At 43.2% G+C, this 23,530-nt stretch overlaps 1 protein-coding gene across 3 annotated transcripts in view; it reads left to right on the top strand.

The window, feature by feature from the left end:
• LOC311589492 (uncharacterized protein) overlaps positions 1-23,530 on the top strand; it is a 163,775-nt gene that overhangs the window by 80,992 nt on the left and 59,253 nt on the right. For all 3 annotated transcript variants that reach the window (XR_014776567.1, XM_084767978.1, XM_084767979.1), the window contains exon 3: positions 22,026-22,093. Coding sequence is in view for 2 of the 3 variants with exons in the window: in XM_084767978.1 (XP_084624104.1) it covers positions 22,026-22,093 (68 nt within the window). In the remaining variant the exon portion in view is untranslated. The remainder of the gene's footprint in view (positions 1-22,025; positions 22,094-23,530) is intronic.

Below are 23,530 nucleotides of genomic sequence, written 5' to 3'. Positions count from 1 at the left end.
TGAGCCTGTTACATGGAAGCCAGAGGTTTCAGATCTCCTGGAGCAGAAGTCATAGGTGTGAGATGCCCAACGTGAGTGCTGGGAACCACACCCAACACCTATGCAAGAGCAGGAAGTGCACTGAACTAGATTGTGAGTTTTTTTTCAACGATCTTTTTTAAAAAATTTTTCCTAAAGATCTTTTTATGTATAGTTTATTTCTCTATGTGTGTACATGTTCCTGTAAAGCCTGGAAGAAGGCGCCAGGTCCCCTGAAGCTGGAGTCACAGGTCTCTGTTCACCTCCCAATGTGTTGGCCCTGGGGACAGCACTCAGGGTCCTCTAGGAGAGCAATTCTCAAGTGCAAAAACCAGAAGTGACTGAATTTCTTTACTGAGTACCAGGTAGGAAGCTTTCAACCCAAAGTGGAAGAATTACTTAAACCAAGAAAGCATTATTTTTACATTTCAATTAAAATCGCTCAATTAAAATCCATCAGAGTGGATTATAATCCCTTGAGTTAAAAAAAAAAAAAAAAACAAACAAACAAGGGGCACCAGAGAAGGCTTAACCAATTCCCTGGACCAAACAAAAGGCAAAACAGATGTAGGGGGGTATGTGTTTGTAATCCCATCTTTAGCGAGGTCGAGACCGACAAATCCTGGCAATCCCTACATCCCAGAAAGAGGTGCTGTTTCAAAAATCAAGGCTTTCTTATAGCTTATGCACATTCCAAACAACAACAACAACAACAACAACCAACAACCAAACTGTAAGGCCTGTGGCATTTTATATCAGTCACTGTAAATGAATCTATTAATTGTCTGTCTTTCCATCCATCTATCTAAACTATCAACTACCTAGCATGTGTATATAAATTATGAATATGTTTGTGTACGTACCTATACGCACAAGCTTGAGTTTGAGGGAGCCAGTAAGTTCAAGCTGCGCAGTCTAGACCATAGTCAGGAAACCCTGCTGGCAGAAGCTGGTGTTGGATGAAGTCTGACATCTGTGGAGAAGGAGGGCAGGCTGCTGTCCTGGCTTTCCATGTTTCAGTCCCGAGGCACAGTTTCTTCATCTCCAGGGAACCCAGGTTGTCCCTTTAGTACTTGGGCTTGCTTTGACAGGACACATTCACATAGCCAGAGTTGGTTCCTTTGCCTGACTTCAACTGCCCACAGATGCTAATAACAACAACAGCGAAACACTCAGGGCAGAGAAATGGCTCAGCAGCTAAGAGCATTGGCTGCTTTTGCAGAGGATCAGCGTCATTTCCAGCACCTACACGGAAGCTACCAACCACCTATAACTGCAGTGCCAGGGGATCTGACACTCTTCTGGCTCCTGGCTCCACTATATGCACAGAAATACATGCAGGCAGAAGACCCTCACACAGTACCAGCTAGCCTGTTGTCAGCCCTTAAACTCATTAGCCTGCCTAAGCATTTGCCACCACACAGCTCTGACTTTCACTGTATTTAAAGAGCAGAGTGAGTCACAATTTGCCCCGGTGTTGTCACCTTTATGGTAGTGTTCTGATTCTTTCATTGATACAGTAGTGGCAGTCTTACTGATGTTTTACCATTTCTATCAAATCTTAACTAATAGAAAAAATATTGTTGAAAACTTGGACGATGTTAGCACGTTTTCTCTGTCCCATGTTATGCCAATGGCTTCATCTGCCTCATCTTATGAATTGATATGAGAATGGATCACGTGAATATTCTTTTTTAAAACTTTTTCTTGTGACAGCGTCTTATGTTGTCCGGGCTGCCTTTGAATTTGGTAATTAGCCAAGAATAACCTTGAACCTTTGACGCCCCTGGGATACAGTATATGTAGCGCTAGAGATTGAACCCAGGGTGGGCACTTTGCCAGCTGGCCTGTTATCCATTCCTAGGCTGGGTGATGTGAATTTTGACAGGACTAGGTTATTGACTTCTGGAGTTCTGCAGTGAGACCATTCGGCTGACTTTGTGACAGTCACATGGGCTATGGGGAGTTAATATTTTCTGGGAAGAATTTTAATGTGAGAATTTACTGTCTTTTGCACATATAAATTTGAAGCCTTAATGTTATGCTCTTCTGGTTATTTGCATTTAATATGCATGCAAATTCACAATGTATACTATATGCTGAGAACATAATTTATAAATCGGTACTTTCCCTGGTTGTTAGCAATTTTGGCCGCTTTAAAAATTAATGCTCCGAAGAAATATATGTTTGTAAATTTATTTGGGGTATCTTTAGTTTTCTGAAGGGAATAAAATGCATTGTACGTTCTGTACAGGCGAGGCAGACCTCTGCAGTAATGTCCCCCATGTTTAAAAAGTTACGCACAAAGGGAAATTTTGAAAATGCTTTTGTTTATCTTTCCTGTAAATGGGATTGGATTGGGTGTTGCAGAGGTTTGCTTCCACTAACAATGCTAGAAAATACATGTTTCTGAAGGATGATTGCAATGTACAGCACCCCACTACAATTGGGGGTGACTCACCTCAGTGCTGAGCACATTTTGAGTAAGAGAGAACATATTATACTTGTACGTGGGAGAAGATGCGTTCACAACATCACAGAGAGCAAGAGCATGCCAGAGAGGACTCTGGGCCTCTCTGGCTGCCTTTTAGCCTTGTTGTCTTGGCAACAAAAACACAGCCATCCATCCTTTCCCCAGGCAGGGCGCCCCAGTCATCCTTGATTCTGCAGTGACCTTTTCTCCTCCCGCTTCCAATCTGTTCTGAGGATCTGCCATGCATCTTCAAGGCAACTTCAGATTTTCTCTTCCCTGGCCATCTTCAACCAATCACCAGGTTCTTTTCCTTCCCCTTTGGACCAGTGGGACCTCATCACTGGATCCTTAGCTACTTGCTTCTTCCATCAGTTCACAGCAAGGTCCCCCAAACTTTCCTGTCAGGGATAGAAAGCAAGTCATTTCAATTTGGACGCCAGGAACACATTGTCTGCTTCGGCATCTTAGAAAGGATTAAGTTGTAAACGTTCTTCTCTCTGACACCACATCTTTCACAACTCAGTCGCCTTCCACTTCCTTATCTGCCAGAGGGCTTCCTTCCTTTCTGTGGTGTCTCTAAGTTACCTTGGCCTTCTCTCAACATCTCCACTCTCTGAATGGTAAGGAACAAAAGCTCTCAGCCGGCATGTTCCATTGGTGGCAGGCCCACCACCACTATTTGATCCTGTATGAACCAAGTACTAGTGATTCATGGAATGAGCCAAGTTCAGCTGCCCTGTGGGCAGTAACTCCAAATGTAGACTGGGGTGGGCGGGTGGGGTGGGGAGCTCCCCGTAATCATGCAGCCTGGCCAAGGGCAGGAGTCCCGAGTTCCTTCCTGCCTCCATCATGTGAGTGAGTGCAGAAGAGAGATAACGAGCCATAGGGCAAGATCTCTTGATTTTTTTTTCTCATTCATTTGTTGGCCAGGGAGGCATTTCCATGGCTCTTCAGCTAGGGATTCAAAGGCCTTTGACCCAGAGGATGCTAAGGGAGAGCCACTGTGCCTGCTTAGAAGCCATGAGTGAGACAGAATCCTTCTTTAGCACTATAGGGCAGTATGTGATGAATTTGATGTTAAACTCTGAGCGAAAATAATTCAGTTATGTGATAATGACGTTTAGACAATATATTCTGCACTGGTTTCTCTTCCTGCCCCTTCCCTTGGTGTTTATGTTCCCTTCTTCCTGCCTCTCCACTTCCTCTTTGTTTCCCTTCCCCACTCACCTTACCTTTTCTTCTTAAAAACAAACAAACAAGCAAAAAACCTCAACCATAATAGTAGCTAATAAATGTAATAATATTGTGACTGGCCAAGAGGTGCATTTATTTATTTATTCTGCCTGATCATATGGTAGGTAACTCCAACCTCAGAGTTCCCATATGCTGTGTGTATATTACTCTCCTGTCTTAGCAGTCACCCCCTGAGTCCCAGAATGTCGAGCCTACTTTACTTTTGGACTTATTCAGATCTCTCCCATGGCTTAGTATTAACAAAGATGTTTGCTAGAGGGGATGTGTTGGAATCCCTGCGAGAAGCCAGGAGTGAGGCAATCTCCTGGTGGCCTGACTGGGTCACAGGGTCTGGATGCCAAGGACACAGTGGGTTCTGATATCTCATTTGCCCTAGCTAGGATCCATTAATCCCACAACCAACAATAGACACCCCTCCACAACTCAAGACATAGAGGCAGGAAATGTCTAGTTACTTCTTTAAGACTCAGAGATTTGACACCCCTCTCTCTCTCTCTCTCTCTCTCTCTCTCTCTCTCTCTCTCTCTCTCTCTCTCTCTCTCTCTTTCTCCCTCCCTCCAAGGGTTCTCTGTATAGCCCCCTGGCTGTCACTCTGTAGACCAGGCTGGCCTAGAACTCAGAGATCTGTTAGCCTCTGCTTCCTGAGTATTGACATTAAAGGTGTGTGCCCCTACACACCTAGTTCCTATGGCTAGGAGATTATAGAAATACATTTAAAAATAATAGTTCATAAAAAGAATATGTACAGAGAAATGTGTGGTCTTGAAAAGCTAAGAATATGATCTGGCCCTTTATAAATGATGAAGGCTGTTTCCCATAATTTACTGATTAGCAGTCCCCAAAAGCTATTTTGGTAGCCCTGTTTTGAAAAAGCAAGGGACAAATTCGGGACCTGTTTCCATGCTAGCTGGGCCTTGAGGTTGGTGTCCTGGAGGACATTACTTGCCGATAAATGTTGTAGTTGTACTCAGGTGACTTGTGCGTGGCACACTGGCCTAGGTCTGTGAAGAAGAAGACATTCATGGGGCAGCTGAGCAAGAGGACAGAGACTTGCTGCGGATCTGTGGATGGTACCGAGTGAACTCCTACCACAGTCATAGCACATGTGAGCGCCATGAACAGGGAGGGGTGGAGGTTTCTAGTTCACACTGTGTTTTGTAGTTTACAAAGTACTTCTCATTTTGTAATTGTGAGAACCCTTTGAGGCAGGAAGAATGAGTGTTACTGTTGACCTCAATTTATAGAGGAAAAAAAAAAAGGATTGATCTTCAGTCAGGCAAGTGTCTTCTTCAAGGTCATACAGTTATTACGTGGTAGAGCTGGAAATCAAATCCAGATATCCTGGCTCTGAGACCTCAGAGGCAATGAATTCTCCCTGCTCAAAGTTGTCAGCCCCACATGCTCAACAGGGAAGCGTTTCTGCTCACTATTGATTCAATATGCTGCAAGGTCCGTTGTGTTAACTTAGGAGCCAGCAGGAATGGGAAGGAGGGCTCCAGAGCCAGCGTGATCTGGTTCATCTCTACTCGGATGCTTCTCAAGTGGGAAGGTGGCTGTGGATGAAGCTGTCCCCAGATATAAGAGGCCATTTGCACCGTGCCAGGTTGTCTTTGCAGGTCTAGGAATACTGGAGCTAGAGAGTGAAACTGAGAAAAGGGACAATTGTGAGAATTTGTATCCGCTGCTACTGGACTCTTATAGCAAATTGAAGGTGTTTTCACTACTTTACCATACATGTCAGACCAAAGTGCTGCTCAGTAAATAAACTGACTGGCCTGTTTTCTATATTTGTGCCCACTTATTTAAAGCAGTAGTCTTACGTGATATGACAGAAGATAGGGTCGTATCCCCTTCCTCGCCATGTCCAAACTTGGGTCTCTCGGGTGAGGATCAAGTGCACGGTGGAGGCAGCTGAGGTCCACAAGTGCTCTGAGTCTGAATCTGAGCAGCAGATGTCGTCCATCCTGCATCCCATGCCACTGATAAGTGCCGCGGCACAGGGGGATGCATCATGGGAAAGGCGGGCAGCCTTTGCAGGGACTCTAACCACATCCATATGCAGAGCAGCACTCATGCTAAGAATAATGGCCAGGGGCCCTGGGACAGTGCTGCCTTTACACTGTTCATAAAACATGTTAAAAAAAAAAAGCCTTAAAAGCCATGTTTGTGAAGAGTGAGGACAGGAAAATGAGAGTAGCAATTCACAGTGTACTTATCCTTGCAGCCAGAAGTGATATCAATTTTTAAGCATGGTACGTCTCGTCTCTTGCAGATTCTTTGGAAGGCCAGGCCATCAGTGGGCTGGTATCTTACAAGCTGTCCTGGAGCTTTGCCTGCCTGGCTCCTTATACCTCTTAGATATTAGCTGGAGTGTCACTTCCTGGATATCCACTCACCAACCCAGTCCGGGAATTCTGACTCCTGTACTCTCCTTGCTTTGGTTTCTCTACCTTGTAATCCTATTTTACTTTCTTCAGGGCACTGATCGCTGTTGGCAGTTAGTTTATCGACGGTTTGTTCAGTGTCTATCTCTTTCTTTTGGACTGTAAGCTCCATGGGAGCTAAAGCCAATTGCAACTCTGATTAGCTGTGGCTTTGTGGAGCTATGAACGTGTCTGGACCTCTGTGAGATACTCAATAAACCCACCAAGTGAGTGAGTGAATGAAAGCATGAATGAATGAATGAATGTGCACACTTATGTTTTCCTGTTACTTAATCCCTTAATGTAGTACCTAGCATTGGGGTCTTTCTCTAATGGTAGAATCAAAAGAGAGGATTAGGTGTTGCTGTTGCCATGGCAACATACCTCATGAGAAACCACTTAAGGAGGGAAGGATTGGGTTGGCTCATGGTCTGAGGATTCCCGTCCATCATAGCAGGGAAGCATGGCAGAGGCAGTAGGAGATTGAGGCAGCTGGTTTACATTTTAGAGGATCAGGAAACAGAGGGGTCTGCTGAACTACGAGGCTCTACTCACCAGTGACACATCTCCTAAAGTTCCCACAGCTTCCTAAGGATCATAAGACCGCAGAGTCTGTAGAGGGCTATTTCATATTCAAACCGTAACAGAGGCCATAGCTGTTTTCTGTTGTAACAGCAGTCAGCTTAGCCTCACAGGCTTGAGCAGCACACAGTTATCTTCTGTATATTTTCTAAAGGTCACTTCTTACACAGGCCTAAATACAAGGGTCTGCAGTGATGCATTTCTTAGCAGAGACTCTGAAGAAAAGAATCTATTCTCCAAATAGTAGAGGTCACCCACATCCTGTAGTTTGTGGTACCCATCCATCTTTAAAGCTAGCACTAATGGATCAAGTCTTTCTCATGAGTCTCTGGTCATCCATAAAGCTCTCTGATTATAAGCACTAAGGTGGATGGTTTGAGTTTACTTGGATAATCTTGCGTAATCCCTAAGGTCTTTAACCTGAAAAACATCTACAAGGTCCTTTCTGCCTAGTAAGGTATTGTGCAGATTCCAGGGGAAAGATGCTGGGCATTTTCTATGGATGTGTGCGGCAATACTCTTTTTCCATGTGGATGTACAACAACAACAACAACAACAACAACAACAACAAATCAAACAAAACACTATCACCACATAAAAACCAGTATAAGGTGCTCAAGCCACTGCTTATTTCTATCCCATGCAATTTATTTATTGTGTGTGTATGTGTGTGTGTGTGTGAGTGTGAGTGAGTCTTCCTAAGCTATTATTTACTCAGTGAAAGCTAAATATGAAGCTTGTCCCATTTCTTTTGACACCTTTGGTCCTAGTGGTAGAATAGGCCTAGGTTATGTTCATGTATGGTTGGACCATGGAGCCCAGATTGCTAAACAAAATGGGACCAGTGGCCCGGTGTCTCCAAAGAGGACTCGGGGTGGGGTGGGGTGGGGTGGAGAGGGAAGCTGTAGCAATAAAAGGGTTATGAGAGATAATGCATGTGTGTGTGTGTGTGTGTGTGTGTGTGTGTGTGTGTGTGTGTGTGTGTGTGTGTGTTTAAGGGAGTATTTACAATCACATTGTAATTAGAAAAGCATTTTATTCTCATTTTATAGATGATAAAGCTGTGACACAGCTGAGTACCTAGGAGTGACTGAGGCAAGATTAAACACTCAGGCATCCTGGCTCTTGGTCCTGCTCCCTAACCACAGAGCTCTTCTACCTCTCATGGGGAAGTTAGTGAACAGCCAGGGGAGCCCAGGAGGGGGCCAGCACTGTTGAAGAGCAGAGCCTCAGTTGTTAATGCATATGTGTGCATTGTTAGGTCTTCACGATTTCTACCTTGGGATCCTCAGAACTCAGAACAGACCCCACTATGATCAGACCTAACCACTTGTCTCCAGAGCCCAGAGACATAGAAGGTATCTGTACCTGGGAGGTTCAGAGAAGGGACTAGCTGCTGAACCACCCAGCCCAGGGCATTCCCTCTGAAGGGCGGCATGGGTGATCCTCTGTTATATGCACCCCACTAAGGTTTTACTGGACTTCTGTGTCCTGTGAACTAGGAAGAAGTGCTGACCCTGTTTGCTAGGCCTCAGCCCTGGTCAGCCACTTCAATACTTCAAGTCCCTGTGAAGAGAGAATGTAAACAGCGCTTGTCTATATCAAGTGAACACTGAGCACTGCCCTGTTGGTTATGAGTGCTCACTGAGTAAACAGGGTGAGGAGGGAAGCCCGTACCACGACCTCAGAGGCCTGATGCTGTCTGGCTCTGGTCACCCTGAGCTGAGCGAGGCAGCGTGATTGAGATAGAAAGTCATCTCTGCACAGCATCTAAGGGAGACTGGCTGGTTGCAGGAACGTTACAAGTCAGCCCATGAAAGCATGTGATCCATCAGGGTGTGGGGAAGGAGAGCTTGTCTTTGGTGTATATATCAGAACTTTATTAATCCAACCGTGGTTATTTCGTTGGCAGAGGGTGGCCAGGAAATATCATTTCTATTTTTCTTTTTCTTTTTCCCTCATTTTAAAAGTTGTTTGACAGTTTCATACATTCATAGAATGAATTTTACTCATGCCAACATCTTCCTCCTCTTCCCATTGGTATTCTTCTCGGTGAATTGCCCTCTTACTTTGATGTCTTTCTCCACGCGTGGCCCCACCGAATTTAACTAGCTACTTGCACGAGTCAGAGTGGAAGTTATTCAGTACAGCAAGGGCAATCTGTGTTCCCACCACTGAAGAAAGTGACACCCTTCCCCCAACAGGCACTGCCAGTGGTCCTAATAGGCCCCTCCCTCATCCATGATAAACACTGATGGGCAGAATCTTGTGCAGGACTTGTGCAAATAACCACCGCTCCAGTGGCTTTGTGAGTGCAATAACTCTCTGTCATATTCAGAAATGATCCATCTGTTACCCGTCCCCGCATCCTCTGCTGCCTCGCATTTTCCCTACCTCTTCAGCCGAGATAACTCTCTCAACCTATGACGAGGTGCTCTGCTCACTGGGGTCCAGCATGGCACCATCTTCCTGGCACTTTGGTCAGTTATGGATCTCTGTATTAGCTACTAGCTGCTACAGTATTATGTTTCTGTCATGAAGGCAATGATAATCTGTTGCTATAAACATGATATTTAGATAAAAAATGATGCTTATCAAAGCAATATTAGTAGGTCTGTTTCTAGAGCCTGTGACTTCCCCAGTCAATGACTGTGGGCCAGGTTTATAGAACCAAGCATGAGTTCTGTCCTGTGGAATGGACCTCCAATCCAATAAGACGGAGGTCGGCTGCCTCCATAGATCATTTATTTAGCTAATCGGGTTTGGAGCTGGATGAGAATGATGATTACTCCTTGTCTTTCCCAGCAGCATGCATAGCACCTTCTGGAATCATGAAAGCTAGCCAATACGGAGGGAACTCAGCAGCAGCTTGATTTATCCAGGACATGTAACCAACTTGTTTAGTATTTTCAGCAATAGGGTCTTATCATCGAATTCTAGTGTCAAGACATTCGTTGAATGCTGCCGCCACTCTTTAATGTATTTGTATCTAATTGCTTAGGCATAAATGGTTAAAAATCCCACATTGAACTTAATAGGTGTGTCTATTAGGGGCAACTTAAGATATTACCTTGCCTCTGGTGGTTTGTGTGAAAACCGGTCCCCATAGGTCCATGGGGACTATTAGGAGGTGTGGCCATGTTGGAATAGGTGTATCCTTATTGGAGGAGGTGAACCATTGGGGGGCGGGGCTTTGATGTTTCGGCAGTTAAAACCATGCCCAGTGGCTCATTCTCTCTTCCTGCTGCCTACCGATCAAGATGTAGAATTCTCAGCTACTTCTTCAGCACCGTGTCTGCCTGTGTGCTGTCATGATTCCCTCCATAATTATAAAAGACTACTTCTCAACCATAAGTCAACACCAGTTAAATGCTTTCCTTTTTTTTTTTTTTATAAGAGCAGCCATGGTCATGGTGTCTCTTCAGAGCAATAAAAAGACCCAGGACACTGCCTGCAGTACAGCAAGTCCACAGCGTCACATGCAATGACATGAGTCACAGGATTCCTGGACCGCACACAAAGATTGTTACTGTTCCTGGGACAAGAGTGAGTGTGAGCTTCTGTGCTCGCCTTGTTGGCTCTCTTGTCTCCTAGCCCCGCTGCAGTAGGGCACAGTGGTCCAGACCTTGTGGATCTGTGTCACAGCTGAGGATAACAACTTCCTTTAGGAAATGTCCAGTCATATAAACAGGTCCTGGCAGACATGCCCAGCATGTAACACAGAGGAAGGCATCTGGCTAAGAAACAACTATTTCCTTGCCTGGAAGGAGATAGGAACTCCACCCTAATAGGCTCCTTGCCTCATAAACATTCTTGAAAAGGTCCCTTGGGACAAATAATGTTACAGAGTGAGAATTGCTTCCCAGTAGAAACTAATGCACCGTTAACTATATTTCTAATAATTATCACCAAACTATTTTTCTTACATAGAGAATTGTACCAGTGAGTTGATAAAATCTGAACATTGAGAAGGAAAAAAATCCTTCGTGTAGAATTCAACTTAATCATTTGGGATTAGGATCCAATCAAACTTGTTTAAAAACCCAGTTTCTATAGCATTCAGAAGTCCCAAAGAATTGGTAATCAAATGTCACTTTAGCGAACAGTTATTTACATGGAATGTGTGCAGGGCATGTAATTGTCTCTCATCAAGTGAGAGCGAATGAAAGTGTGAGTTCTGTGCTGTGACAATGGGTGATGCTGATTGGTGCCGTGCAAAGATTTTTGTTTATGAAAGCGTAACCTTTCCTTTGATTCCCACGGTAGTGTTCTAAGCAAGTCCTTAATAGGAAAATTATTATTTAGTGTGCAAATTCCTTTATGTTTGATTCTTCAATTAAGCCCTGAAATGAATTGCCTTTTAAACAGTCACCATTAAAGATAAAAGGCTGTGTGATGCCTCCTCCGTGAGTAGCCAGTGATAAATTGGCCCCAGATGACTTGGATAATCCATAGGACAGTGAAGCCCAGAGTGTATTTTTGAGGTTGAAGTGCAGTGCTTGACTCATACGAAAGTTCAAGGAGCCATATCCCATCAGGAGTTGGTGTGGTGCTGTGAACATGGCTCTACACGCAGCCGGGGCCGTATTGGAACAGCAGCTCTCCTATTTCTTAGTGCAGCAGTTCAGCCGAAACATCTGAGGCTCAGCTTTCCCATCTATAAATTGTAGATAATGATCACTACATCATGGAGCAGTTGTGCATCCGGCATGAAATAAGTTATTTGAGGCTGATGTATTCCTTTAATAATGTAAAAAGAATATTGAATTCAGTTCAGGACCATTATAAGATTTTTTTTTGATTACTTTCAGCTTGGGTGAAGCTTTAAATTCTTAGTTAAATTCCTTTTCTAAAGCACCCATTTATTGTCTATTATTTTTCTAGTTATCTAGGTACACTGGGGAATTAAAATCATCATTTAAAAATCATCCCGTGGATATCAAAAGCTCATAAATTGTTAGATGCTAATGTGAGAGTCAAGAATCTGCTCCAACTTATTATTGTAGGCGTGCACAGAGCTATCTGGGGAAAAGCACGGGCTGGTTTGAATTCCCAGAGTAAAATGCTTTGCAGAATTCAAAATATGCCACTCACTATAAAATTAATTCAATTATTTACCAACTACACACATACTAATCAGCGTTGAAAGTATGAAAGACCACAGGGAAGAATAGCTGGTTACCTCTCTGTACAAGACCGTACACTGAGAAATAATGACAGCCTGTGTGTGTGTGTGTGTGTGTGTGTGTGTGTGTGTGTGTGTGTGTGAGAGAGAGAGAGAGGGGGGGGAGGGAGAGAGAGACCTTCAGTTTTATGAAAAATCAGGATCTGAATATTTAAAAACTAATTACAATTAATTAAGATGACTAAAAGAGCTGTGACAGGTTGGGATTCTATTTTTATCACTTTAATCAATCTCTCCAGTGAAAAGTAGGAGAGAGGTTTTCAGATCTGACATGTGGCTTTAAAGCTTTGCAGTGGGAGTAGGCTGAGTGAGCACAGCAAGAGGAAGGAAAACAAGTTAGGTTCTTTTTCTTTTTTCCAGTTTCTTTTTTTTTTCTTTTAATTTAAATTTATTTTTAAATATATCTACTTTTCATCCTAATTGTACCCCCTCCCTTTTCTCCTCCTGGTCCCTCCCTCCCTGCCTCATACCCCCCTCCCTTCCCCTAGTCCTCAGAGATGGGGAGCCCTTCTTCCCTATCAACTGACCCCAGCCTATCAAGTCTTATCAGGACTGCCTGCATCCTCTTCCTCTGTGGCCTGGCAAGGATACCCCACAAGGGAGATGTAATCAATGAGCAGACAATAGAGTCCATGGCAGAGACATCCTTGTTCCCCTTACTAGGGGACTCTTGTGGAGACTGAACTGCCTACTGGCTACACGTGAGCTGGAGACCTAGGTCCTCTCCATACATGGTCCTTGTTTGGTGCATCAGTCTCTGCTGGCCCCCCGGGCCCAAATTTGTTGGCTCTATGGGTCTTCTTGTGGCGCTCCTGTCCCCTCTAGGTCCTTCTATCCCCCTACTCTTCCATAGGACTTCCTGCACTCGTCCCCAAACTTTGGCTGTGAGACTTAACTTCTGTTTTGATCCGCTGCTGGGTAGAGTCTTGCAGAGGACCTCTATGGTGGGCACCCTTCCTGTTCCCTTTCCTCAGCAGCTTCCAGTGTCTATTCTATTAGCCCTTCTGAATGAGATTTAAGCATCCTCCCTAGGGTCCTCCTTGTTACTTAGCTTCTTTAAGTCTGTAGATTGTAATATGGTTGTCCTGTATTATATGGCTCACATCTACTTATAAATGAGTATATACCATGTGTATCCTAGTGGTCTGGGTTGCTTTATCCATTTGCCTGCAAATTAAATGATATTTTTGTTTTGTTTTGTTTTTTGATAGTTTCTTACAAGAGTAAGAAATCCTATAATCTCTAAAACACAAGCTGTGGTACTCTGAATATCACGGCCGGCAGATATGACTGAAAAGGTGAAGAGAAAAAGGAAATGATAGTTAATGTGTTTCCGCAGATGGAATGGTAGAGGTCAAATATAAGGTGCCCACCTTCCCACACATGTCACCATTTGCTGCTTCACACTATCATGCTAACTTATTGTATGTGTGTATGTGTATACTCCATGATATGATTTTGTACATGCGTACAAAAATACAATTGATTTGTATTTGTATAGATGTGTGTATATATGTATATATGTATATATGTAGTACATCTTCAAACTATATATATAAAGTGTTAAATCTTTTACTTCGTAGATAGTGCGGTAAATATTTCCTATTTCTTTAAGCCAAAACTTTAAAATATTAGCTTTCCATAGGCAGAAAACCATTTGGAAGCTGTCAGTGTTATTCCAGTTTCTTGTTCATGGCTACTGCTTGGCTTTGTTTCTGGTTGGTCCAGCTCACACTGGCTAGGCATCCACCTTTCATGGGTAGGATTCCATGCTGGACTGAGGTATTTAAGCTGATCACAGTCATTAGCAGGCTGCTCAGTTCACTCACAGGCAGAGAGCAGGCAGTAGGGACTCAGAGACTACTTGCCCAGCCCAGTCCACACTGGCCCATGAGAGAAGAGGTTCAGAATCAAACCCTTGCCCACGAGAACCGTGTCACACAGTGGGGACGCTCCCATGGCGTTAAGCGAAGATGCCTTAGAACATCGCTAAATTCTAACTGTTTTACTATGAAAGGCCGTGAAGTGAGTTCTTCCGCCTCCTTTTTCTTGTTGTATTTTTCTTTTTCTTAGACTCTGTTTGATCATACACACACAGCTTTTTAGAAAAATGCAGCTATCACGTAAATGAGAATATTGGGCAAATGTATGAAGTTCTAACTCTGGGCTCCCTTAGACAGGAAAATGGATATTCCAATAAGTAGAGTTGTGGCGGCCACAGCAAGTCGTCGTCATATAGCTGTGGGTCAGCATTTTTAGATGGTATCTGGGATGAGTGGTTAATTAAGAAAAGGAATCCAATCCCCCCAGAATCTTGGGGAAATGAGGTCTATGCTTTCTTCTCCTAGAACAGGGAGGGAAATTAGTCTCTGATCTGTATGGCCCTCTCCAGGGCACTTCTCAGCAAAAGCGCACTTCTGCTTTTATTTGCAAATCTCTTATCTCTGGGTGACCTTAGTGTCAGCGATGCCCATTGGCTAGATTTAATTGCCTTTAGAAAAATATCATCTATTCCCCCTCCCAATAATTACTTCAGTTTACAAGTAATTAAAGGGTAATGTGTTAGAAATGTTTTTGTTTAAATTCTCCCTCTTTTTCACCTTATTGATATATTACTTATTTATCGACAAATGGCTGACTTAATAAGGCAAGCTCCCAGCTTCATCAACTGCTAGAGATTCAGTCTGGGAATATCCAGGCCAGGCTGTCTAGGAAGAAAGACAGTACTGGACTGTAGTGCTTATAGGATTGCGTTTGTGTGTGTGTGTATGTGCGCGCGCACGCATGCATGCGTGCATGTGTGTAGGAGACCAGCAGTATTTTTTTAAAGAGCCATTTGTATGGTCTTTTGAAATTAGAAGCCCAATTATATAATGATGTATATGAACTTCCTGAGAAGTTGGTAAACAAGTCTCTAAAATTTTTATTTAGATGTATTTATTTTATGTGTCTTTGCCTGTATATATGGATGTGCATGCCTGGTGCACACAGAGATCATAGAAGCCATAGAAATGGAGTGAGACCTGGTTGTGAGTTGTCACGTGGGTGCTAGGGATTGAAGCTGGGTCGTCTGCAAGAGCAGCCAGTGATCTTTAACTGCTGAGCCATCAGTCCAGCCCTGAGCATGTCTTCTTTTATAAAATTAGAATACTGTCTAATGACCTTATTGTGGTCTAGGTAAGGAAATGCATCTCATGAAGCACCGCCGTGTTGTAAATATTCAGTTCACGTTACTGCTGACACTGATCAGCATGGCCGGTGCAGGTTTTGAGCATATTTTCAGACTTTGTCAAACTGGAAAGCTCCTTTCAACTTGAAGTCTCCTGGGAGGCTCACTGGACTTCTTAAATGTTCTTCTGTTGTTCTGTGTTTCCTCCATGTCTCTCACTGCAGTCGACTTGATGAAAACCCTGCAGTGTGACCAAGAGTCACAGGCTTGGAGGGCAGGGTTGTGTCTTACTCCTCCGGCATCCTGTTGGGATAGTGCAAAGTCTAGAGAAGAAACGCAACAAACGGGCACAGAGCCGTGCAGCATGGAGTCGTGAAGCCTAGGTTTATTTATTGTTTCATATTTGACGTAATATTTCTCAGGTCACCTTCCTGGACCCAGGAGTTTTGAGGACCCTTAGGCCATATTTGTAGACAGAGAAGACCAGGGTCTAAATTCTGCTGATGGCTGGCCCAACCATCTTTTTAAAAAAACTCTCTAAATCTATGTTCCTTAGATATTTGATCAACCAGTATTTACTGGAGACATAGTAATGGAAAGGATTTATAGTTAATCAAAATATATAATAATGGACTTAGTAACTCATTTGCTGTCCCTGGCCAACGCAGGATCAATGATACCGTTGATTCAGCTGTGGGTTGTTTGTGGGTCTGCATGTTTCCTAAATGGCTGTGGGGCTTATTAAAGGCTCTAAATCTTTGATGATAGTTTATCTCACTTGCTTCCTTCAGGGCTGTGCTCATTTGGTCTCAAGGTTTTGGCAGGCAGTGCTGGGTACAGCAGCTAGAGGGATACAGGGTACCAGCAGGCTTTCATCGAACAGGTGGGTGGGGCACTGGCTGTGTTCCATTGGAGAGTGCTGCATTTGCATTTTGAGGGTTATGTAGAGCATCACAAGATTAAAGTCGAGTCAATTTGTACTCAATCCTTTACATTTGAAAAACTGGCTCTCTAGGAATTGGCCTGGTGCTCTGAGCCTATTGGTGAAGGATTTTTGTGTACCCAGCGTCTAGAGGAATCTGTTGAGCAGTAAGCATGCAGAATATGCATGTTCTGTCATGTCTAATTCACCATGGCTCCCTGAGTGCCGCGACTGTGTAAGGAAGAAGAAAACAACATAGCCATATTTATGCAGATACTGTTTCTAGAAGTCCTTTACATCTAAAATGTTAAAATAATGAATCCAATATCCCAGAATTGCCTGGGAGTAGAAATGATAGTGACTGACCTGAAATTTACATTTTCCATAGATAATAGTTTTAGCAGATGCTAAACTTTTAATAGGCTGTAAATTTTTTTTGCATGGATTAAAGTCAGATTCTCCTTTTAGAGGGCATATGATCCACCTTTAATGTAATAAATTTTGGCAAATGTGTTAAGATAAATTTTACAATTCAGACAGAATATATTTTTGGATAGTCACGTTAAATTTAACAATAGAGGACACTTTTACTTGAAACCATATTAAAATGTATCTAAACTAATCACTTGAAGATGTGTAGGGTGGTTGGTTTGTTTCACTGTTGTGGTTTCGAGAGAATCTTAATCTATAGTTCATGTTGGCCTCGAACTCTCAGTTCTCCTCTCTCTACCTGCCTGGTACTAGGACTGTAGCCAGGTGCCACAGACACAAGGTACGAGGGTACTTTTAAAACATGAAACTGTGCTAGGCAATGCTCAGGTTGTCATGGTTACAATGAAGGCTGCTGGGGAGAGATGATCATCAATGCCAAAGATGTGGTGTTAACCCCAATGCAGACTGACCAGTCAGTGCTCTTGACTTTGATTTTAGTTAATAAAGATAAATATGATCACATGTTAGGTATCTTGGCCTAGTATCATTGTCTAAGACCAATGCAAACATTGTAAAGAAAATATGGTTTCTTAAGTTTTGAGCAGTAGCCATAAACAAATTGCTTTGTTGTTATGTAAAACAAAAACAAAACAAAACAAAACAAATCAAAACAAAACCCAAGATGCTTAGAAAGTTTAAAATTTGATCTTGAACCCACCTCTCGTGACTTAATTACACAATGACACTGTTTTAAAACCTGCTATTTGGATGTATTTCACCTGTGAGGCATCCTTTATTAAACTTGAATCATCATAGGCTAAATATAGACCCACCTCTTGATCTATCCTCCCCCTCCAGAACAAGCTATAAATAGTTTGCAAACAGATTGTGCAACAACGTTGGAGAATAAAGTACAGAATCATAAATAAATTAAGACTCAGTGGTGGTGCCCAGAGATATATGGATTGAAAGAAAACACCAACTGCAAGCATTTGTTTCTATTTTCACTTACTATGCACTGCACAGATACCAACGTTTTTGTTTAGCTGGCAAGGAACTTTATTAAGTTAGAAACCAGCTCCCTTAAATTATAGTTCTTGCAAAAGCTCGATGCATTTAAAGAAACTCTTTGAATTAAGGGGTCAAAATATTATAGTTTTCTTAAAAAGACCCTAGACACCAGTGATGACAGTGGGGGTTAATTCCACTTCCCGGAGTGAGAGCTCACTGTGTGGACACAATGTACCACTTTGGCTGAGATGCTGTTTTCAATAAATATGGAAATGATGGCTTCCAGTGTAGTGGCCCAGTGGGAAGTCTCATGGGAAATAGCTGGAAACTATGTGACAGATTTGAAATTAATTCTTGCCCCCTTTCTGAAGTAGCCAACCCATATGTACAAGATGTATCATTATTTCCTGGCCATCTAGAAGAAGGATGAAATGCAGTCCTGTTTTGTAAAAATGAGTCTGCAGCAATAAAATTCTGGTCCACGTATCTTCCTTGGAGGGCAAGTGGAACAAAGCTGGCTCTGACATCACGAGGCAGCCCAAGCCAGTGATGGCTCTAAGTGCCACTTGCTCTTGGCTCTTTCCTGCCTGCCGCCTTGACTTTTTCTAAGAACTCAGCAGAAAGTGACATGGTGTGTGTGTGTAGGTATATGTATGTATGTATGTGTATATAGGGGCATGTGTGTATTGATGTATGTAGTGTGTATGGTGTGTGTGTGAGTGTAGGTATCTGTATATGTGTATAGGTGTGTATGTATGTGTATAGGTGTATGTATTTGTAGGTGTATGTAGTGTGTATGGTGTGTGTATGTGTATGTGTGTGCGCGCGCGCGTGTGCAGGTGTGTGAAGTTGTAGTTTTGTCCCTTGTCAGGGTTCCTAGATGTTTTTTCTAAGTTTGGGTTTTAGACTAAACCTATGTTGTAAAATCTATGAGAACAAAGGTGAATGCAATCATTCTCAGATTATTTGTGGAGGAAACATTGGAGATTTATTATACCATAGCTTTGGTGGACGACTGTGACTAAAAGTAGGAAACAGGAAATGAGAAAGCAATTTAAAGGCTGCGGTTGTTGTTCAGCAGTAAGGCATGTCTCCATTTTGCATTGGAGGTGGGTTGGATTGATAGCTCATGGCAAGGGTAAAGGTGGGGGTTAGAGGGAGTGATTCGAAAATCTCTTACGATAATGTAGAGACAATCAATAGGCATTTACTACAGAGCCACTACTTAAACTCCTGGCAGCTTCCCACCAAGGTCAGACATAGCCAGCCTCTCCCTGCTTTGGTCTCACCCACTGTTCGGCCAGTATGTAAGAACGTAGGACTTTACACAGCTGCTCCACACTGGGTCTTGGGAGCAAAGGCACCTGGGTGTGGCACTGCTGTCCCCTCACCTAAGAGTCATTGTTTCTGGCTGTCCAGTACTCTTTTTCTACTGTCTATGGAGAGTAGCCTTTAATCCTTGTTCTATACATCTGACAAAATATGCAAGATTCACTCTGCTATGTTCATTTGTAACCACTGATGAAGTAAGTTCATTCAGAGTTCATAGAATTAATAGAGCAAGGACAAGTCCATGTATGGGAAGCTGATGTGGATCCACTCAGTAAGGCCTGAGTGTCAGGATTGCTCGAATTCTGTGAAGGATGAGGCGCCTGGCCTATGCCCACCAGGCTTCCCCAGGCAGCGCCATCAGAAGGGTGGCACGTAACTGTGTACAATTGTGTTCCTTGTGGTGGCTGGCTCTCTTCCACTGTTTCAGTGAATACAGTGTCATTTCTTCTCAGCTGCCATCTCTCCAGTCACAATTCTCATTTTACAGATAAGAACCCCAAATTTGAAGAGTTATAACTGGTCAAAGTCTCAGATTGGAAGGTTGCAGAACTCCCTATCCAAGCTGTCACTCACTGTCCCATCGCCTGCTGGGTACCACCTGACACTCTTGCTTGCTCTTTCTCTCCCTTTCGCTGCCTGTTTCCTAAGCAGCTGCTGAGCCTGTTTCTCCAGCTATGGTCTCTCTCCTCCCTCGAGCTCCTTTCTGACTTGTCATCTTGGAAATCTACCCCCAAGGCTTTGGTCTGCTGTTGTCTTGTCTGTTTTTACAAAGGACTTCTGCAAAGCCAGCTGGGAATTTCCAACATCTCCTTTGGATGATTAATTCCCTTCAAATTTACTACGTATTCCAGAGTGCTAGGATCTAGGATATTTATTGAATAGTCTTTCTCAGGGTTGAGTCCCTGGATTGGTTATCCAACACCAAGTGGTCAGCCCTGAAGTCATATACACATACAAGTAACGATATATAGACTGAACCATTCTGTTTATCTAGGAAAAATATTCATGTATACATAACAACAGCAAAAGAAGTAGAGGCCATGAGTTTGAGAGAGATCAAGGTGGGACTGTGTATGGAAGGACTGGGGGCAGGAAATGAAAGGTGGAAGTAAGTACATTTTAATGAGAGAGAGAGAGAGAGAGAGAGAGAGAGAGAGAGAGAGAGAGAGAATGAATAGACTGAGCATCTCCAATCAAAAAAAATCAAAGCTGTCATGTTGACATTATGTTATAAGTAGAGAATTCCCATTTAATCTAATATAATGGGTTCCAGGTAAGGACAGGTATATGAAAATATTATTTAAAAAATTACATCCAGGCTTTATATGCAAGATGCGTATGTGTAAAAACATACGAACACATATACATATATAAACATACACAGACAGACAGACAGACAGACAGACACATACACACACACACACACACACAGTTTCCCCAAATCTGAAAAAAACAAATATAAAGCAACTCTGGTCCCAAGAACTTGGTATAAGGCGTAGTCAACCAGTGTTTCCTATTTAAAATATCATTACAAGAACTCATAGTCTTTAAGAATTTTCAGAGAAGCTGAGGGTGGCGGTGCCTCCCAGCACTTAGGGAGGCAGAGGCAGGCAGATCACTTAAGTTTGAGGCCAGGCTGGTCTACAAAGGGAGTCCAAGACATCCAAGGCTACACAGAGAGAGATTTTTTTTTTCAGAAGAGCCATAGAGTGTGGTGATGGGGAGATCAAGGCCCTGGACACCTCAGTGAGATGCTGTTGAAAGCAGCAGCCTGTTCTTCTGGGCCTGTGCTAGCCCGGAAGTCCAGTGCTGTGATAGGGCCCCGCTGACCCTCCGTAACCAGATGACTTCCAAGGCTTTACTGGCTGGCCTCTTTAGGCTGCCCTGGCTCCGGCACCTCTCGACTTCTATCCCTAGGATTGAGATCAGAGTGGGAATTGTGTTGGCCGCTGTCTAGATGCACATAAGTGTGTGTACATACATACGCACCGTCCGGTGATGAGGTGAAGGCAAGCTGGCCTCTCTTTGGGTTTGATCTTGCTACAGCAGTTGCCAAAATTCACCACAATCCTGACTATACAACATATTTTGCTGATACTGAAGTTCTAAACATCATTTCTCACTTCTCATGTGTGGACATTGCAGAAAATATAGGAACCGAATGTACACTTCCATATTTAAAATAAAGAATGGAAAATAACAGTTAGTCACTGTATCTTTTTCAGAAGACCAAAAAATGTCATTATTTGTTCTTTTGATTTTCCCCCCCTGTTTCTTTGCAGGGAGCATCAGGAGAAGCTGGGTTTGTTGTTACAATTGCGGCCTTGTTTCCTATAATGGGCACTTGTTTAAACAAAGAAATACTTATCAGGGGGAAGTGATAACTGTGATAAATTGCCTGGCTTTCATGTTTACTTGCTGTTTTCTGTTGCTGCTAAATCAGTCTGAACAAAATGGAGCTGCGTGTCCTTCCCAGTCTCCCTCCCCCTCCCCCCCACCCCCATGATTTGTAGATTTCCCCTCTTGTCCGTCTTCTTGGACACTAGTCACTTGTGCCACCTCCCAGGTATTAACTCCATTTATTCTTCACTGTTTACACATATTTCTGTGCAGATTCTTTTCCACATCCTTTCATGCTTTACTCCACTCCCCTCTCTTCCTTTGCTTCCGGCATCCAGAACAGCTGCCATAGAAATGTGACCCTGTTCTCTGCCCACTGGCTCCACCCATGGGAGAATTAATACTCCTGAGAGCCACCACGCTTGATTGGCAGGCGACAAGTGTGCCCATCATGGTGCAAAAAGGTGCTGTAGTTTTACGTGCACACACGCCTCTTTCATGCTCAGGACCCTTCACCATTGTTATAGTGTCTTGGACTTTACTTCTAATGACAAAGGAACATGTTTATAGTGTCCTCTGCCTGTCAGGCCCTGGCTCAGCTTCTCCTAATTTCCCATTTAAATGCCAGTGCTGATACAGGGGAAGGCAAAGCATTATATGTGAAGAATAAGATTGAAAAGCTCTCGTGGTGTTCCTGGAGGAATTCACTGGGGTCCAAGGCTGATTGAGCGAATTGACAATGGCTGTCAGTCACCAGCTAATGCTGGGTTTCTGTATAGTCCAGAGTTCTGGGATAGCCAGCTCCTGTGGCCAGTGCTTTTCCCAGTGTTTGGAATTTGTACTTTATCTTCTGTCAAGTAACTTCCTTTTTACTATCTTTGTAGACAGTGACTCCCAGAGATCTATGAGCTTGTTTGGCGGGCCGTGGTGGAAGGAAGAACAAACAGCGTGGGTAAGTTCCTATCCCAGCAACATATAGCCTCGGACTCTGGCTTTTCTTGTATTTTGTTTTTTAAGGTTTGGGATAGACAGATAGGCAATGACAAGGGGTGGGCACGAATCCCTCCCTTCAGTAACTTAATATATCTAAGATGAGTGACAGTTAACCACAAAGTATGTGGATCTCAGGTAAGTGAGCAGGAAGACACACACACACGCACTTGCCACTCAGGCATCCACACGTGTGTAATTCCCTGCCAGCTCAAGAATAGAACACAGACTCCCAAGATGGTGACACGGGACAAGGTAGTATTCAAATAGTTGAAAGCATTTAGCTTAAAATATAGAATTTGAATGGGGAAACAAGCTCAGAGTACATAATAATAAGACGGCGTAACAGGACTGTGCTGGTTTCATTTTGAAGATAATACTCCGTTAGCATGTGGATGTGTCTCTCTTTTCCCTGAATAATCTGCAGGTGGGACTTTGTACAAAATGCCTTTCCATCTTTCTACAGACTCGTGCTCTCATTTTGGTCCCCAGGATTCTAGTAGCTTACTAACTAGAGGGGGCATACACATGTGACCTAGAGAACATTCTAAGGCTCCAAGGAGGCAAGTACATCTTCCTTCAAGCTGGGAAGGGCTCCAGCCTACCTGACTGCCAAGGTGCCAGGAAGGAAGCGCTCTGAAGCTCTCTAGTTGGTTGCCAAGGAAATGCACGTTTGCTGCTGTGGGCAGCTTTATGCCCACAGTTGCATTTCTCACTCTGGCAGATAGCAGTATGCTGCCAGGAGCTGCAATCTAGTAATCTGGGTTACAGCAGTATACCTTAAGAGGAAAGTAGAGTAGAACGTGTGTGAAGAGTATATGCACTGTGGCGTTAATGAAACTTGGTAACAATGAGGAAATTTAAATGTCTTCACATAAACGAACACTTAAATAAATTATGGCCCCTTTCTAAGGTACAGTATTATTATAGCCATTAATGACATGCTTTTTAAGGCCATTTAACAAAATGGGAAAACACATTATCAAAAGGAAATAAAGCAGGTTTCACAATGATATTTATGATATGAATCCATTTTATAAAAGGAAAAAAGCTGCTGAGGAAGAGACTGGAACAAAATACCAGAGGACGAATGGCGATAGCTGGATGACATGTGAAATAACATTTTTGTGTGTGTGTGACATTTTTTTTTGTGTATGTGTTTCTTTTGTGCGAACATTTTCCAGTGAGCACATATTAGAAGGTTTTACACATGTATTCACACAGCTCTTTTGCGCTCCAATGAAAGCTCAGAGGGGCGTGACCCCCTGCCTCCATGCTCATGCGCTTTCTTGTGAAGTTGGATCTGCAGATTGTTGGTGAAGCAGAAACAAAGGCTTCTGGGGAGGCTGAAGGAATAGTGGGGTGCTTTAGCTGGGAGAGTATGCTCTCATTATATTGC

Source organism: Acomys minous (genome assembly GCF_964271855.1).
Source record: "Acomys minous genome assembly, chromosome: 18".
Classification (NCBI taxonomy): domain Eukaryota; kingdom Metazoa; phylum Chordata; class Mammalia; order Rodentia; family Muridae; genus Acomys; species Acomys minous.
This window is presented reverse-complemented; position numbering and strand designations above follow the sequence as displayed.